This window comes from Lepisma saccharinum, chromosome 11 (genome assembly GCF_977018435.1).
Source record: "Lepisma saccharinum chromosome 11, izLepSacc3.1, whole genome shotgun sequence".
Lineage (NCBI taxonomy): Eukaryota > Metazoa > Arthropoda > Insecta > Zygentoma > Lepismatidae > Lepisma > Lepisma saccharinum.
The window spans coordinates 70,726,866-70,744,676 of NC_139239.1; the positions used below are offsets into that span (position 1 = coordinate 70,726,866).

Consider the following 17,811-nt stretch of genomic DNA (forward strand, 5'->3'; position numbering starts at 1 on the left):
GTTGGAGAATAACCAACTTTCTCCTTTGTCGTTAAAAGTGCCCTAGTGTGATAGCCTGAGGTGAAACACGTCTGTTAGTGACACGTGACAGCAACAGTGTTGCCAGTGTCCTGCGTAATATTGTGAAAACATCGATTTTTGGAACAGCCCATTTTTTCCCTTCTGCAATATTTTTGAAACTTCGTCAAAGTTCTTTTTCTGTCAAATTCATTAGATGGCCATCCAAATTGTTCATTGGTATTGTGAAATGTTGCAATAATTTACCTCAGTGAGTTCTGTGCATCAATATACACGATTTGCAAATATTTTTTTTCCGCCTTTGGCAACACTTTGCTTATTTGTTATTAAAACATGCATGTTCTTACATATGTTTGTCTCTCTAAATTTCCCCAATATACAGGGCATTCTCTTGGCAGAAAGCGTTTCTTCTCATTCCGTTTCGCTATTCCGTTATACGGTCGTAAACACCGGGTTGCGTGACTTTTCGGACACTCTGTATATTGTCCGTCTCGTGGCTATGCGTTTGCATTGGTTTATGCGTTGACTTTCTGTAAAAGACTTCCCTTTTAATCGCCTGAACAGAACAAGATACTACTGATTATATTTTTTCAATATTTACAGGCGACTTACCTGTAAAATCGTGGACGTAAAGAGGAGAAAAATTTGATCTCACAGTTCGAAAGTATAATATTTCAATGAAGTAATGTGATGTGATTATGAAGTTTAAAATTGTATCGATTTACTTAGTTTGAACTTTTGGTTTAGACCCACTTTATGCACAGAAAATCCAATTGGAGCTTATCCTACAGTTTAAAGTGCGATCCGAACCGCTGTGTACGTCCACCGGGTATCGAACATGGGGCCCCTTGATTACAAGACAACGACATTACAACTATGCCATCGGGGAGACCACCAATCGCTTTCTTTTAGTTAGTATTTTCAAGATAAGCTAATATATTAAGTATTTACATATACCTCAAGATATTTCTAGAAAGAATAGTTTAGAGTTTGAAATAATACGCATGCTAATGAAAATATGATTTATTATGTAGGATTAAAATATTCAATAGCTAGGTTATGTATCTCAGTGTCGGACATTCGACATAATCACTGTGTATATACAGGGTTGTAGAATATTTTAAGTGTTCAAATTACTGAAACACGATAATATTTAAAACGAGTAAAATATTATTAACGTTAATTATACTAATTATTATCTGAAGTCTTTCACTGCATTTGTAACTTTACAAAAGTTGCAAGAATGCGACGAAAATTAACAAAACTGCATAATTACACCACGTTTGTAACAATGATATTCAATACTAATACTCACTAACTGTTACTTGAAATAAATACTACTTATGTTGAAGCGCCATTGTTCAAATTCAGATATTTTCTTATCCTGGTGGATATAATCATTAGTTTGATTATGTTTAGACACTAAATTCTTTTCCTAGAAGGAGCAAACCATTGAATTCAATAGCTTATTTATATTTATACCGTAGTCTAAATCACAACGTTTCTTCATGTTCATTATCTTAAGTCTATTCTTTAGGTACTTATCTCTTTACTTATTTTCCTCATGTATGATGTCACTTCATCATACTCTAATTTGTTTTCCAACGATTAAATGTGGTTTTCTGCTTTTGTTTCTTATTTCCTTTCAGTTTACAAGTTCTTATCATGATTAGCCCCTACAGAAACTTTAGGTGCGCTGAAATGTTTTGATGTTTCTGTGAACATTTCTAGAAAATCGTCCAAAAATTTCCAGTCGAAACACTGTGCGTTTGATTCCTTGTCCTTCTTCACAATTTCCAAAAATGAAGGATGCAACATGACTTCACTTGCGTACTTGAAATATACGTCAATGTGTGCGACGTTTTGAGGTACGTTTGAAGAGGTCTCGGTAAAATTGCGCTGAAAAGTTTGACCACAAAACACCGAGAAACGATTGAGATGCTGGAAAGACATGAGGAGGGAGCCTCTTAATAAGACATTCCTCCGGAGATCCACGTCCATTTCCGACAGTTTGTTTTTGATGTCCTTACCGTTGACACACATCGCGTTGAGAAAAGCAATTCTCTTGTCAACAGAATCGAAGACCTTCAGCTTGTCCAATGTAGGCATTTGGCACCGATGGTTTAGGTCGGATCTCTTCAGTTGTAGACACCAAAAGCACAAATTCTCTGGCCAACTAGGATATTCCTGTTGGTGTAAATATGTTTTGTTACAGAATGCTGATTTCATAAATAATTTTGAATAAAAGATAAATATAGACTATTGACGTATTTCAGTTTTAAACTAGGAATATACCTAAATATAAAGCATTTAATTTGGAAAACTAGTAGTCTTCTTGGGATAATATTTATGATAATACACAGTACATACATATTATATCAAAATAATATTATTACTGTTAATGTAATAATTGTATGTACAATGACAATTACTGTCGACCACAAAACTTTAATAGTGAAGCGACAACAGACAATGTGTCTATGTGTATATGTAGTACAGAACAGTTGCTACACTCTTCGAATTTACCGTAGCATCTGCTGTATTCTATCTTTAAAATTTAATAATATTCCTTTTAATGTAACACTGTTAATATATGAGTTCAGTGCAAGGAATGTGAGAGTGTGTACATAGAGGCAAACAAAAAAGAGACTGAAAGATAGGTTGAAGCAACATAAGGATGACGTAAGATCAAAGAGGGAGAAAATGCTATTTTCAAGCACACAAATGAAACGGGACACGACATAGAATGGGAGAAAGCTAGAAGAATAGGGGGAGAAGAGAGGAATAATGAGGAAGTGGAAAGAGGCCAAGGAAATAGAAAAAAGAGAAGAAATAATGAACTAGAATGGGGGGGCTTAAAATCACAAAGAATGGAAAGGAGTGTTAGAAAGAGTGAGAAAGATGAGAGAAGGGAAGGAGGAAAAAAGAAGGAAGAAAAAGAAGATAGAAGAGAGGAGGGAAGGAGTCCAGAAGATAAGGAATTTGTCTACATACAGACCTTGAGGAATTGATAAGGCACAGACTCTCACCAGGTATCTGTCAATCACCTCTCAGGAATTCCTGACGGGAAATGTCCTAAGATAAGGACTGGTGCCTTCATCTTCTTTTGTGTATGGACCCTGTACTGGGAGTGTATATATAAGATTATGGTTGTATCTTTCACAAAGTTATTGTGAAAATTCGTCTGAAGAAGACCCTGTTAGAGGGTGGAAACGTTACTTTTTATGTATATTTCTTATACTATAAAAGCTTGACTTGGTCAACATTTTAATGTTTTACTTTTATTGTACAAAAACTGGACGCAACAAGTTTATTACTTAAATTTGAATAGTTTATCAATAAAGATAATTATTACAATAACAGTGGCATCCACCATAAATCTGAATCAATACAATTACTTTAATTAGTATAATAATGCATTGATTTTTATTATTTTCAAGACAGCTATGAGGTAAATGCGTTGCACTATCTTCCTACAAAATTGAAAAAGTTAGTGAAACCAAACAAGCAAAATTACCTTTGTTTGAATTTAATATATATCCTCATAAACATCAATGAAATTGTGAATAAGTATAGTAATTCACTTTTCCTTTTTTACTATTGTAGTTATTCTGTAGGTAAGCCAAGGCCCGCCATGGTGCTGTAGAGCTGTAGGGTTATGTTAGTTATTCTATATATTAAAAATTGACAAGTTTAGAGGAATTTAAAAAAAAAGAATACAAAGTTTGAAATTTCAAGTTTGTGTCTCAGATTAATGATGATCATTTTATCACTCATCTTTAAGGAATTATCCTTGTCATATAAAAATTATTGATTGATTTGCTTTATTATACTTTGCTTTTTGTGCCACTTTTGGCTAATTTGCGAAGATAGGGATGAGTGATGATATGATGACATTGATTAATGGACACTCACAAACATCCATGCCCATGCCAGGATTCGAACCTGGGACCCCTGCCGTGGTAGCGCGATGTGCTAACCACTCCGCTACGGGGGCCGGCTAAAAAGTTATTATTTTTTATTAGTTCTCCAACATAAAATAAATGTAAAAATAAGTTTCTTGCTTTCACATTAATAACTTGTTTTATATAAAGGTTAAATTACTTCTCGACACATTTAACAAATTAAGAGTATGCTTGTACACCATTAAAATAACGTACCCAATATAACATGTTTACATTTCCAAGAACTCCGTGAAACTTCCTGAACGTTTTAAGATTCCACAAACAGCATGTAATTCCGTCTAGTTCATCGCCTTTGAAGTTTGATGTTTTGCTTCTCAAGACTGTCCAATCTTTCTCAGAGAAAACGGATATTTCGACATTTTCGTTCTTCGAGAAATGAGTCAGCAATCTCATCGTATCATTATGATGGCTCATATATATCGCGCTGAATTTCAGGATGAGCTTCACAGAATGATTTTTCTCCTTCCGCTTTTCAACAAAGTCCAGCATGAAGTCTGCACATTTCCGGCAAGGAGAGAAGTTGCTGTACATCACAATCTCCCTACAAATATACAAAGTTTCAGTTCTTTTAGTTTCTTACTATTATACGAATGTACGTATGTATGTATGTATCATATTTCAGCTTCAGGTCATATACTGGTCAACATATATTTTAGATCATATTTCGAATACCCAAGTTAAAACAATTTTCCAGATATACATAAAGCCGGTTTTGTGTTGGTAAAGCAAAGACTTTTCTTTGCTTTTAACGCCTTCCTTAGAAATATGATAAGATAAAGTAAAGGAAGCTAAAAGACCTGTAAATAGTTCATATACGAACCTACTGTATATGCAAATAAAGAAAACAATAAACGGTCTACGTGACATTTCATGTACTTCGTTTTTACATTGGGTTATATGTTTGTTTACATAATTTTACTAGATAAACAAAAACCTGAAGCTATTTCTACTTAGCTATATATATATATATATATATATATATATATATACATACACACACACATAACATGTATGTATTATATATCAATGGGATAAAAAATAAATGTCCCTCTCGAGAAATGTCTGGGGGTAGTAAGTGTCTTGCTCCCTTCCAAGTCGACGCCTATGGCTTCAGACATATTGCGGGTAATACGTAAATTTAATTTACACGAAATTTTAGAATCTCCAATCAGATTTTAGCTAATGTTTACATCCAATATTTCCAGTTTGGTCACATTATTTGGCGATAAGCTTGTAGCGAACCGATTGCTCCACACTGTAACATCACATATACTGGTAAGTAAATCCGAATCATTATGAGCCTCAACCGAGTATCGAACCCAGGATCACTCGATTACAAGACGAAGATGTATAATACATACACCCACATACACACACACACACACGCGCGCGTGTACACACACACACCAGTTATTTCATTCGCGGTCCTCTCGGGTTCGAATCCCGGTCTGGGCATGGATGTTTATGAGTGTCCATTCATCAATTTTCATCAGATCATCACTCATCCTCATCTTCGCAAATTAACCAAAAGTGGCACAAAAGCGAAGTAAAATAAAGCAAATCAGTCAATCAATCAATCGTTCTTGGTCCTATCTAACTAACCGAAGTATGTAGTGTAAACAACATACACAGTGTGTCACATCTACATTTTCACAGCGTATAAAGAACACACTAAGCACAAAATAAATGTACCTTACTTTGAGCGCTAAATCAGAAAGACGAACTACTTTTCTCAAGAAAGGTTATTTTTCTGTTTGACACCCCTTTTCAACGCTACGAACTTTCGAAAAACTAAATTTTCTCTTAAATATATGCAACTTCGTAACACAAACTCACAACTGCCACCAATAAATTGACTTTGTAACTATTACACACAAAATACTATGTAGCAGTCATGAACTATCAGTGAATGTTCGATTTAAAGAATTCAATTGGAATTATAGCGGCATAAGGATGGATTTGATGCACTACATATTTTTTGTCTTCATTGTATTTATGGAAAGAAATGGAAAACATACGTACACACGTTTTCCTGTTGTTTTGATGGTTCTGTATGTTTTGTAGATATACTCCTCTATATGCGTAGCGTACACCAATGCTTGGATTTCGGCGTCTATGTACCATAGATTTTTAACAAGAAACCAAAACGACTTGCCCCAAATGGTTACTTTGGAGAGTATCAGAGTCGTTGACTTGTTGGGACGCTGGTCAACATCTTGCAGAAAGTGTTTATACACGTCCATATCCAAATGTGGAAGCGTTTCATAGTCTTGTCTTATATCCCACAGCATCTGAAAGCAATGCAGCATAATATATTAAGATTTCCTTTCTATGACGACCTTCTTTATTTTTCCTTATCTCCATTTTTCCTTGGCGTCTTATGTTAATCTTTCACGGGTTAAGTTCAGCTCACAAGTACTTTAAGAAAATGACGTTTACAGTAATTGTATAGCCTTGAAGGTAGTATAACAGATAAATTTTACGTTTACATATTAAATTCAAGTTGTCTGAATGTTAGAAACAATGGCTCTGTACTTCACTCTTAGAAGTAACCGTAACATTTGCAATAGTCTACTACTAATTCTGCAGACTTATTATAATCTGTGAACTTGAAGGAACGACAGTAACCTGTGTGAACAAAGAGTAGTTGGGTTTCGAAGATTTTTAGTAGAAGGTATAAACCGAGAGTACATTGCAGCGTGTAAAATAAGATATAAGGAACGATTTTAAATTTTATCGCTCACTACAGCACCCCGTAAAACCGTGTGGAACATCAGCGGATAGATCCCTCTCATATAGCGCACCGCGCCGCTCCGACCCGAAGTGGGCAAGTTTGCCGCCGTGTGGAACATTGCCATGTATCATTCGGAGATAGTCCTTCCATAGAGCGCTCCGAACCGCCATACGTATGTATCATTCGGAGGCAGTGGCGGCGATTGGGTCTCAAAACTGGGGGGGAAGGTGCCAAAACTAGTATATTTCCCTTTGTAGATAAGATTTAGCATAGTGCGGGGCAAAAGTGGCGAAAATTGGGGGGCAACTGCTCCCCCTAATCGCCGCCACTGTTCGGAGGGGTAGGACTCATCGCACCAAGCTCAACTATCTTATTGGTCAAGCGCCGTATTTGATTTTCTCCCGTGAGCGCGGAATACTTTCGTGGTTAGGTTAGTCCTTTTAGGTTTAAATATCTTTATAGGCAAAAATACACATTTAGAAGAAGGTGTTTGAGTTTGGTGTGATAAGTGGGACCCCATTCGGAGCAGCTCTTCCCTTACAGCGTACCATGACGTTCCGAACCGCTGTGTTTCGAGAATGGGAGGTTATTTCAGTCGTTCACCGCCAGCGTGTCGGCCGTTCGTCGGACTCTTCATGCAACAGGTCCCGGCAAATTGCGTTCAGGAAGTCCGTAACAGAAACCGCTTGTTTTGTAATGTTTCCACTTTTCACAATTACAGTTACAATTACAATTGAAATAAGCACGTACCTTGTCGCAAGGATGTTGGAAAAGGTGTCCTCCCAAATACAAATATTTCTGACATATAATCTTAGATTAGACATCGCTACTTTATCGTCAGTTGACAGAAATGGAAGACAGCATCCCGGCGCATAAAGCAAACCGAAAGCGTAAAATGATATTTAAAAGTAATAATAATGATGATCTCTAACCTCCTGTGTTATAAGAGATGTTGAAAATGACCTCCTTCAACAGCAATACAACACGTTTCTTAGGTTCAAGAGATCCTGTCTATCGTAATTCCCTGACCACTTTTCTGCAAGAATTCGTTTTCACGTAATTATCGTACATAAAAACTCTCTGTTCAAGACTATATTTGTTTAACGACATAAGTAATGAATGAATAACAATTAACACACAATAAAGCACTGGCCATGAGTAGCACATTACAATAACACAGTATACGCAACACGCGTACTGATAAACGCAAACAGAAGTGAACATGAACGTACACTGACGTCTGGTAGCCGACAGTGTTGCTAACCATTTTTCGGCAATGTCCCTACAGACGTAGTCAAAATGTCCCTACAACTGACCAAATGTCCCTACGCCAAGTAAGGCGACTAAAAAAATCATCACCTCATGAGCATGCAAAACAGAAGATAAAATATACACATTTACTTACCAAATCTTTCTGCTCGGTGCTTCCACAATTAATGAAGGCGCGAATTTACATTTGCCTATCCTAACTTAACCTAACCGTACCTGAATGGTTCGTGGGGCTATCCGTCAATGGTTTGTTGGGCTACCCGTGCATGTTTTTTCGAGCCCAAATTTTAACTATGTTTGCCTTGCCTAACCTAACTTAACCTAACCTTACCGAGAATGCTCAGTGGGGCTATTCCTGAATGGTTTTGCGGTAATTGTGATTACGAACCGATAAAAAATATTATTTTCGTAGCACTTTAACGGCAAACGTTCTTCATCATCGAAGACGCCATTTTCGTATCCTGCAATTTTATGATTGATGTAATGTTGCCAAATTTACCTGTAATCAAATCAGTTCTTCTACATCGTGATTGTCGCTGTCACATGTAAGCACGTTCTTTGGGCAATATACTGAAATCCATAAGTTTATTAATTAGCCCACAGCCATCCTCCTGCACACTCCACCTAACAATCTGTACAACATTAACAACTTTTTTACTGTTCTCTTCCGCTATTCTTACACAATCCATGCTATCCAAGTATGAAATCAACAGGGTGGCAACGCTGTAGACAGCGTAACTAATTGTAATTTGTTCATATCAACAAATATGGCTACCATACTTGTATACGGAGAATCATTGCGAGAATTGAAAAGCTTATTTTACAACTTCTACACGTTAATGAACATTTTTCCCCCTCACCCCAACATGTTAATTTGAGATAAATCATCACGAATAATTATTTCGTGAGTATAAGACGTAGCATAGAAATTACAGAAGGGTCCGGTATTGTAAATTCTTGCCTTAATGAATAATAGGGTTGTGCGGGACAGAATTTTTTGGGTCGGGACGGGATCGGGACGGTAATTTTTTTAAATCCCGACATTCGGGACTGAAAAATTTGCAATTTCCCGACCAAGTCGGAAAATTTTCGGGACGGGAAATGTTCGAAATTTCCCGAAGCACTGGAAATCTCGAATTTTACAAGTCATTTTCACTTTAAGTGATTGTTTATGCATTTCTAGAATAAAAACTTACAATTTTCGATAAGTTCCAGAAACTTACAAGGCAGAAAAGGTCGAGAATTAACGACTTTTTAAAGTAAAGCATCCCGCACACCCCTAATGAATAACGTTGAGTCGTTTACTGTTGATTATGTTATTTGAAGTCATACATGCCGCTGCTGTGCAGAGATAGATGTTGGTTGGTGATGCTGTATTTCCTGCAGTCTTGAACAATTGTGGTCCCATTTTATTTCCCTTTTTTGTTTTTGTATCACTTAACATTGAAAATATTCTTTCCGTTTCCGCGTGAAAATATTCTTTCCGTTTCCGCGTTAGAATGTGGCAATGTTAGCACTATTTTCGCGAGAGTGGAAATGTTTTCAAAAAGGAACTTGCCTTGAAAGTTTTTGGTAACCGATAACATGTTCCAAAATTCTGATGGAGATTTGTTAGTTAGTTCTTTTTTCTCCCCCTCGCTAAAGTATCCAGATAAAGTAATTCATAAAATGTCGATTACCAAGATTGAAAAAAGTACCTACGTTTTCCCTCATTTGGCAAAATCTGTCCCTACGTTCCTACGCGGGCGAAATTTAGTGAAAAGTCCCTATGCGTAAGACATGTCCCTACGGTTGGCATCACTGCCGACACGTGCAGTATGAAGCGCCGTCCTCTCGCGGCTGACAACTCCCCGATAAGCTGTCGCGACAACTGAGGATAAAGTAGCGATGTCTAATCTAAGATTAGATGTCAGAAATAAGGTGCCAGAAATATTTGTATTTGGGAGGATACCTTTTCCAGCATCCTTGCGACAAGTTACGTGCTTATTTCAGTTGTAATTGTAACTGTAATTGTGAAAAGTGGAAACATTACAAAACAAGCGGTTTCTGTTACGGACTTCCTGAACGCAATTTGCCGGGACCTGTTGCATGAAGAGTCCGACGAACGGCCGACACGCTGGCGGTGAACGACTGAAATAACCTCCCTGTAGCATTTGTCTTTTGTTTATTTATTTATTTCTAGATTCCAACAGGTCGAGCCCAATTATAGTGCTCTAATTACATAATATTACTACAATAGATTCGCTTCAGTGTTCCAGTAATAGTATTTTTGAAATTGTACAAACTCATTGCAAAAATATCAATTGTATTATTTACACTTGAAATTGTGTTGAAAGAGTTGCATGCTCTCCACACCAGAGAGAGAGAAAGAATTGAAGTCTTCGCTCTCTGCCAATGAAAGATTTTGTGCTTGGGACGTGTTTTGGAAACGGGGACATTGAATGATACGGCTGATAACAAGTTGGAATCGTCTATTATACAGTTAATTACTTTGTAGAGAAAGAGCAGGTCATTTACTTGTCACCGGAGTGCTAGTTTGCTGAATATGTTCTCTGAAAGTAGATTTTCGCATGGATTGAATGTTGGATATTCTCCACAGGCTTTGAATTTGAGATATCTAAGGAACTTTGACTGAATACGTTCTAGTCTATGAATTTTGTATATTTGAGTTGGATTCCATATTACTGACGCATAGTACTTTCACTGGTTCTATTTTCGTGTAGTCGTGGCTTGACCGGATTTATAATTTAAATTTCTGAAAGTGTCGTTAGTAACAATTTCAATGTGCTTATTAAATTTGAGCTTGAAGTCGAAGGTCCCTTCAAGGTCTATAATGTCATTTTTGCGTGTGATTTGTATATTCTTAATTCGGTATGGAAAGACATAAGGTGCTTTGCGTTTTGAGTAAGTGCCTATACAGAGAACGCTGGAACTACACGAAGTCGAATCTGCAACACAATTTATACCGAGAGAAGTATGGTTACTTTAGATATAGAGATACGAATTAGAAAACTAGATAATTTTACATACACATGAGCGCATAAATCATGTCAAACGTAAAGAATGTCGGACCTTATCTTCCACGAGGCATGTAGAGGAGTATAGCTACCCGATATCTACGTGGAGGTCTTCTTTTCAGGACTGAATACCAGTGGCGTCTCGTCCCTTGGGGCTTCCGGGGCTTAGCCCCTAAAGAAAAACGGACGTATTGACGTAATTATCCATCACCATAACGCATAACTATCACACAGTCTTTTAAAAGGCGATTTTTACCCACGTAAATTCGTTGTCTGCTGCAATGGATACGACAGCGCTCCTAGCGGCATTGATGTCAATTATCGCTTTCCGCTACGCTACAGTGAAGGTCACATGCTAGCAGAGAAAGAAGGGAAGAGTGCAATGGATTTGAGTGCTGATTCGGGGCTAGTTCCTTCGCGTCGCGTTCGATCTCGCGTGTTGTTCTGTAGTGTTTTGGTGGCTTTCATTCGCTATGTTTGAGTGAGTTTGGCAGGGTTGATCTTCGAACACAAATTGATGAAGGACATAGGCTGTCAATTACAAGACACAATGAATTTGTCCGGAAAAATAGACATATATTAAATAGAATTATCGATTGCTTAAAATTCTGTGGTCGACATGAACTTTCTCTACGAGGACATAATGAAAGAGAACAATCTTTAAACAGAGGCATCTTCCCAGATTTATTATCCCTTCATAGAAGAGGGAAAACTAAAGAGGGAACTTCGTGTTCTTTATTGTAGTGAAGAGTTGAAAAACATAAACTCTATCAGTAGATTGCATTCATTTTTTATTTAAAATTATTTAGAGGGTACCTTTTCAGAAACAGTAAAAATGACAAACATAGTTTTAATAACTCCCGTGGCAACAGCTGAATCTGAACGATGTTGCAGCACATTGAAGCGTATTAAAACCTGCTTAAGAAATGCAATGGGACAAGACAGACGACCAAATGCCTTGGCACTTGCTTACAATAGAGAAAGAATACCTTTCAAACATAGAGGGCTTCAACGAAAAAGTAATAACAAAATTTGCTGAGCAGAAGAACAGGAGTCAACGTTCGTAGAAAGGTATGTTTCACAACAATACCTGTTTCTTTTCTAATCATGTGAATTGTCATTATATTTTAATTTTTTTTAAAAAAAAGTCCAGTTTTGTAGTTTAAAAGAAGATAAACACCCGTTTTTTTTGTAATTCATGTAATTTGCCATTACATTTTAAATTCTTTCAAAAAAGTAAGTCCAGTTTTGTAATTCATGTAATTTGTCATTACATTTTAAATTCTTTCAAAAAAGTAAGTCCAGTTTTGTAGTCTAGAAGAAAAAATACCTATTTTTTGTAATTCATGTGAATTGTCATTATATTTTAAATTCTTTAAAAAATAAGCCCCGGCCAAATTTGAGGCCACGAGACGCCACTGCTAAATACTGATAGTAAACAGAATTTCTTTCACGTCAATTTCAAAGTTCTCGTCACCGAAGTTTCCGGTGACGACATGGGTGTTTCTTCTCCAATGTTGTCAAAAAGTTGCAGAAAAGTATAAACAAGTATAAATAACAAAAATATAAATTTGAACACGCGTTTAAGAGAATAATGCGAACCACTATTTCATTAGCATACGATATTGCAGACAGAAGCGAAGCAATGTAAATGAGTACTCACAGTTTGGGGACTACTTTGTCTTTACTCACAAATTAAGAATCAAAAGAACGTGGCAGTACTACAGGGATCAGCTTGCTACTAAAATGAACATCATCAGAGTTCGCGGATGTGCTCACAAAAGACTTCCTTGCTCGACGAATATAAAAGCAATCTATTATTGTGATTAATGTGGAAAAGAAAAAGGCACAAATAATAATGGCGCGAGGTACAGTGTTCAAGGTTGCCAGCTTTCTCTTATTCGTGCTATGCTTTGCATGAAATATCCCACAGAACTGTACCCGAAAATGAAAATAACTTTTAAACACACTAGCTGAGTTTGAGTTTTTGTTTAAAATCCACATTACTCACAGCAGGCCAGGGGAGGGGCCATGAGGCCTATGACTCCTCCCCCTCAAACTATGATATATTAGAATGGGAACCTATAAAACACCATGACAATTTTTCACATTTTGAAAGAATTTCGATTTCGTCCTTATACACCGTAAATGAATGGGTTTGTTGTGGACAAGAAGTCTGCAGTCTGCTATAATTTCAGTATCAAGAATTTATTGATGTAATTTAATAAATAGCATTATTGGCATTACTTGAAAACAAGCTTAATCATTGGGACAATAAGACCTTTGATCAAAAATACGAACCTGCCGTCCTTCTGCTATCTAATGTTGTAATTTTGTAGCGATCTTTTATTCTAAAGGTTGTTAAAATTGCAATAGCTGACAAGGAAAAATTAACAGGATTCGATTATCAGAGAAGGCTAAATATATCCAAGCACATGATGTTTACGAAAGTACAGTGGGTCAATTATAGACATCCAGAAATAAAAAAAAAAATACTGAATTTATTCTACGTAAAATCATTCAATATATGACACAATTCTCAATGAGTTTCAGAGCTATTCCACCCCATCCAAATTTTCTGTCAATAGTTTAAACAAAAACTACTTACGTTCATATTGTACAGTGGTTCACTCCTTAATATGCTAATTTCAATATGATAGAGAAGTGCCTAGGTATAAAACTTCATATCATGAGGAACCGTGATAAGGAATAGATACAGATTATCAACAGATTAAACTTTTTCCATCATCCACAGTCATATGATTCGCTTATCACTGATAAACAGCCACATTATTTTGTAGCCATTCTTATCAATTTATGAAGTAATGTGACATTGAGCATGTGTGCTGCTCCCCATTAGTTATCACCCTGTAAAGGAACCGTTCGTGATTTGATTCTCGCCGAGTGAATATTTTAGTAGTTCGACCACTCAACCAAATAGCCTTTGTTTCGTATGGAATTTTAAACGTACGGACTTATCACATAAACAAGTTGTAGAGGTTTTTGGCACAAGACACGTGTTGCAAATTCTTGATATCACGAATCGTATTATCTCAAGTTCACGGTTGAATCTATTAATTTCCTTGTGGTATCTAATTCGCTGCACTTTTTTGACTCTCCTTGCACTCACGTGTCTAGTTGGCTTCAAAGTGCAGCACCGAGACATGTACTTCGTTGATTTGGTGTTACGTAGGGTATTCTTGTGGACCACCGTGCAGAGTGTTGTATCGTCACGCGGTACGTGCAAACCGATCAATGAATGTTGAAAGCAGGGAAGCTTTATGAGCTTCGAAAGCTTTCATCTAAAGCGGGGATTATGGAAAAGCCAATGCTTATTTTTGTGCAGCCCAGTCTGAAGCTACGCTATTGTATTTTAATTTCTACGTCTTTGCTTCTCTTCGTCCCTATTTCATTCTCTCTTTCCTCTCGTTGTGCAGTATAGTGTCCGTGGAGACCTCGACATGCCCTTTTCTTCTATTTCAGGCGAGGTTGAAGTTGCAGTGACACGAGCTATAGCATTCTGCGCATATCCAGAATGTAGGAGCTTTAAGTGAGCTAAAAAAGAGATATTTCACGATACCCACGAAACGAAATCGAACTATCCAAAGAACACAAACACTCTCAATTACAATACCAGACAAAAAAAAAGTTTCACATTCCCAAAATTCGGCTAACTGCATATAAAAAGGACCATTTTACACAGGAATCCAGTTATACAATACGTTACCAAAGAGTTATAAAAATTTTGAGAGAACCAGTTTTTAAAAGTAAGGTGAAAAAGAATGCTATTGGAATATACGCGTACATTATATTCAGTTAAAGAATTTCAGGAATTTAATAATTTCATAAAATAAAATTAAATTGTATACACTACATAATATTGTACTTATACAACACTATTACACTATTTAATAAAATCTTTATATAATTTGTATTGTATGAATTTACATTGTATTATACAATTGTTATACTACTACAAAAAACATAGTGCCCAATTGATGTGTATATATATATATAAATAGTATATTATGTCCTATGTCAACTATTGTACGCACATTGTATTTGTAATGTACATGCACCAATCAGTGGCACAACCACAGGGGGCAATGGCTCCCACCTTTGGACGTGTCAACTCTAAGGGGCGCAAGAGAGGGGTGGGGTGCAAACATTTAAGTAAAATAAAATGCAAGACTATAGCAGAATCTAAGAGTAGCAGACAAAAGGTTACTCAAGATGGAATTAGTTTTCACGTATTTCTTGCATTTGGTGTACATGAACATATGGTGTACATGAAAGTTACATGTACACTATATGTTCACATATGCCACGTGTACAAAAAGAATTTTATTCGTTATGCATTTTCTGTATTTCAAAAATACTGTTCGTATGCTTGTTTTCCATTATTAGCTAAGGTGAAATTGAACAGGTTGAAAATAAATATTAAAATAGTTTGTGCCAACACAAATATTTAGCACCGACTTCAACCCCCTCTTTTGCATGATTTACGAGGATAATAATGTCTCTGATACTACTACTACTACTACTACTACTACTACTACTACAACCAATACCACAATCACCACCATCACCAGTACTATGATATGATATGATATTTATTTCCTTGTGCGAGCTGTACGCTGTACGCAGTATATAAATTTTACTTTACACACACTTATTCTTTCCTTACAGTCATGTATTAATATTGTACCCTCTTTATGTTAATATACAAATACTCTTAGTGATAATAATAATAATAATAATAATAATAATATCGTCTTTATTGAGAGGGCGTGTTTCGGTGGTTGATCAGATATAAGAAAATAAAAAAAATGAGATATAAGAAAATTAGAAAATAAGAAAATTAGACATGATGAGTATAGTTTAGCAATCAAATAAAGTTATGTGTCTGGTTCCTTTGGTATCCAGTCTCTATATACTTCTATTCCAATCTTTCTCTTCCCACACAAACTTCCCCTTTTGCACTATTTCTCGGACTGCCTTTCACACTTCCATTCTCCCCTCTTCTTTAAGGGATAAGGGGTGTTTGCACTTTACGTTACACTATAAAGATGGCTCGGTTTGAGCTTGATCACTAATTTCGCTGTCTTCTCTAATAGCTTTCCCCCGCCGTTCTCTTATTGCCCCCAGGTATTTCCCCACTTGTTGCCCCGCTTCTGTTGTCTTCATTCTATCGTTTACCACTTCTATCACCTCCCTCCCTGTTAAGTTTTTCAGAAACTTGTCCTTTATGTCACGTGTAAAAGGGCAGTTCAGGAGGATATGCTCGTCCGTCTCCTCTCCATCGCACATAGAACATGTCGTTTCCCCTTTTTCGTTTCTATTCCTTAATTGTTTCCATCCCCCTAGTCTGAACCATGCCAGCGCGCCTCTTTCCTTTTTCCCCACAACATTAATATATTTCGCTTTCCCCAATTCTCTTCCTCTTAACTGTTCCTTGATTGAGGACTTCGTTTGGCAGTCTGAATAGTAATAACAATTATTGTTATTATTATTATTGGCACATTTATCCTGGTACTCCCTCCCGCCCACAACACAACTTCGTGGTTGCTCCACTGGCACCAATGCCTCTCAGGGGTACTTTCGTGTGAAAAGCTCTCAATAAACTCAGATTCGTTTTGCATATAAAGACGCTCACTAAAGGCAACAGTGCAAATAAGACGAAGCGTATCACATTTCCACTGCTGCCATCTGTGTCGAAGCTCAAAACTATTGACTGATTCAACGTCAAATCATCCAGGTCATGCAGCACACCTAATCAGATTTTAATGAAACTTGGTGTATTTGTTAATACTAACAAGGTATGAACACATGCAAAAATTTCTTCCGAACCTCATAGTTACTGAGAAACAGGAGGCTAAAGTTTCAGAATTATGCACGCAACGGTCATTGCCGAGGCCATAGTGATGGCCCACAATGCTTAACAGAAAAAGTTATTTGTCAGAGTCAAATCGACATATCACCTTGAATTTTTGTTCTAAAGTTCATAGATATAAATATATTGTATTCCATTTAAAAAGTTGTCACTAAGATTTCTTTGCACTGAGTGTCAGAAAAAAATATTGTATTGTAAATAAAGTTGACCTTTTGTGTCAACATCTGTCGTCACTAAAATTGCATTATCACTAAAATGCACTGCAGTTATCACGCCATTTTTTTTTCAAATTTAAGCTTATAGTATGTTCTAAAAGGCTGTAAAATAAAATTAGTGACTTTCTCACTGCTTCTATAAATAAATCTTCATGAAGATTTGTGTACATTCATATGGGTTATTCCATGCCGAATTATATATAAAAAATAAATTTTTCAACCCGATCACTTCAGATTTTCATAAAATTTGGTAGGATGGTAGAAGATGTAAAATTTTAGCCTTCAGTGATACACGGTATTCATACAGCAGGGTTGCCAACCTTATAACAAATGTAACATTTAAGTGCTCACAAGGTGAAATAAAACAATTCATAACTTTGCTTCCAATTATGATATAACTTTCATCTTGGATTTGTTTTGAAGCTAAGGAAGCATATTTTTCATAAAAAAATTTATTTATATGAAAATATTGAAATTTTCACTTCAAGGTCACATCATGTGACCTTTGACCTTGCATATATAGGCATATGTATATTCACTTTTGGAGGGGAATAAAGTATGTTACACAGTTAAATGCAAATTCTGTTTATTTTAACATTCATTTTTGGATGACTTTGCAAACAGGAATAAAAAATAATTTCACAGTAGTACGTTTCATTGAATGAATCACCTTCTATCCCAATCAATGAAGGGGAAAAAA

General features: G+C 36.3%; 1 protein-coding gene across 1 annotated transcript; it reads right to left on the reverse strand.

Moving 5' to 3' along the window:
* Nucleotides 1-1,357: 1,357 nt before the first annotated feature.
* On the reverse strand, nt 1,358-6,268 carry LOC145995306 (uncharacterized). Its single transcript, XM_083131910.1, has 3 exons — nt 6,006-6,268; nt 4,179-4,524; nt 1,358-2,205 (listed from the first exon to the last, which is right to left on the reverse strand). Exons 1-3 carry the CDS (start codon nt 6,224-6,226, stop codon nt 1,669-1,671), a joined length of 1,104 nt encoding a protein of 367 aa, XP_082988036.1. The 5' UTR covers nt 6,227-6,268; the 3' UTR covers nt 1,358-1,668.
* Between the last annotated feature and the right edge of the window lie 11,543 nt (nt 6,269-17,811).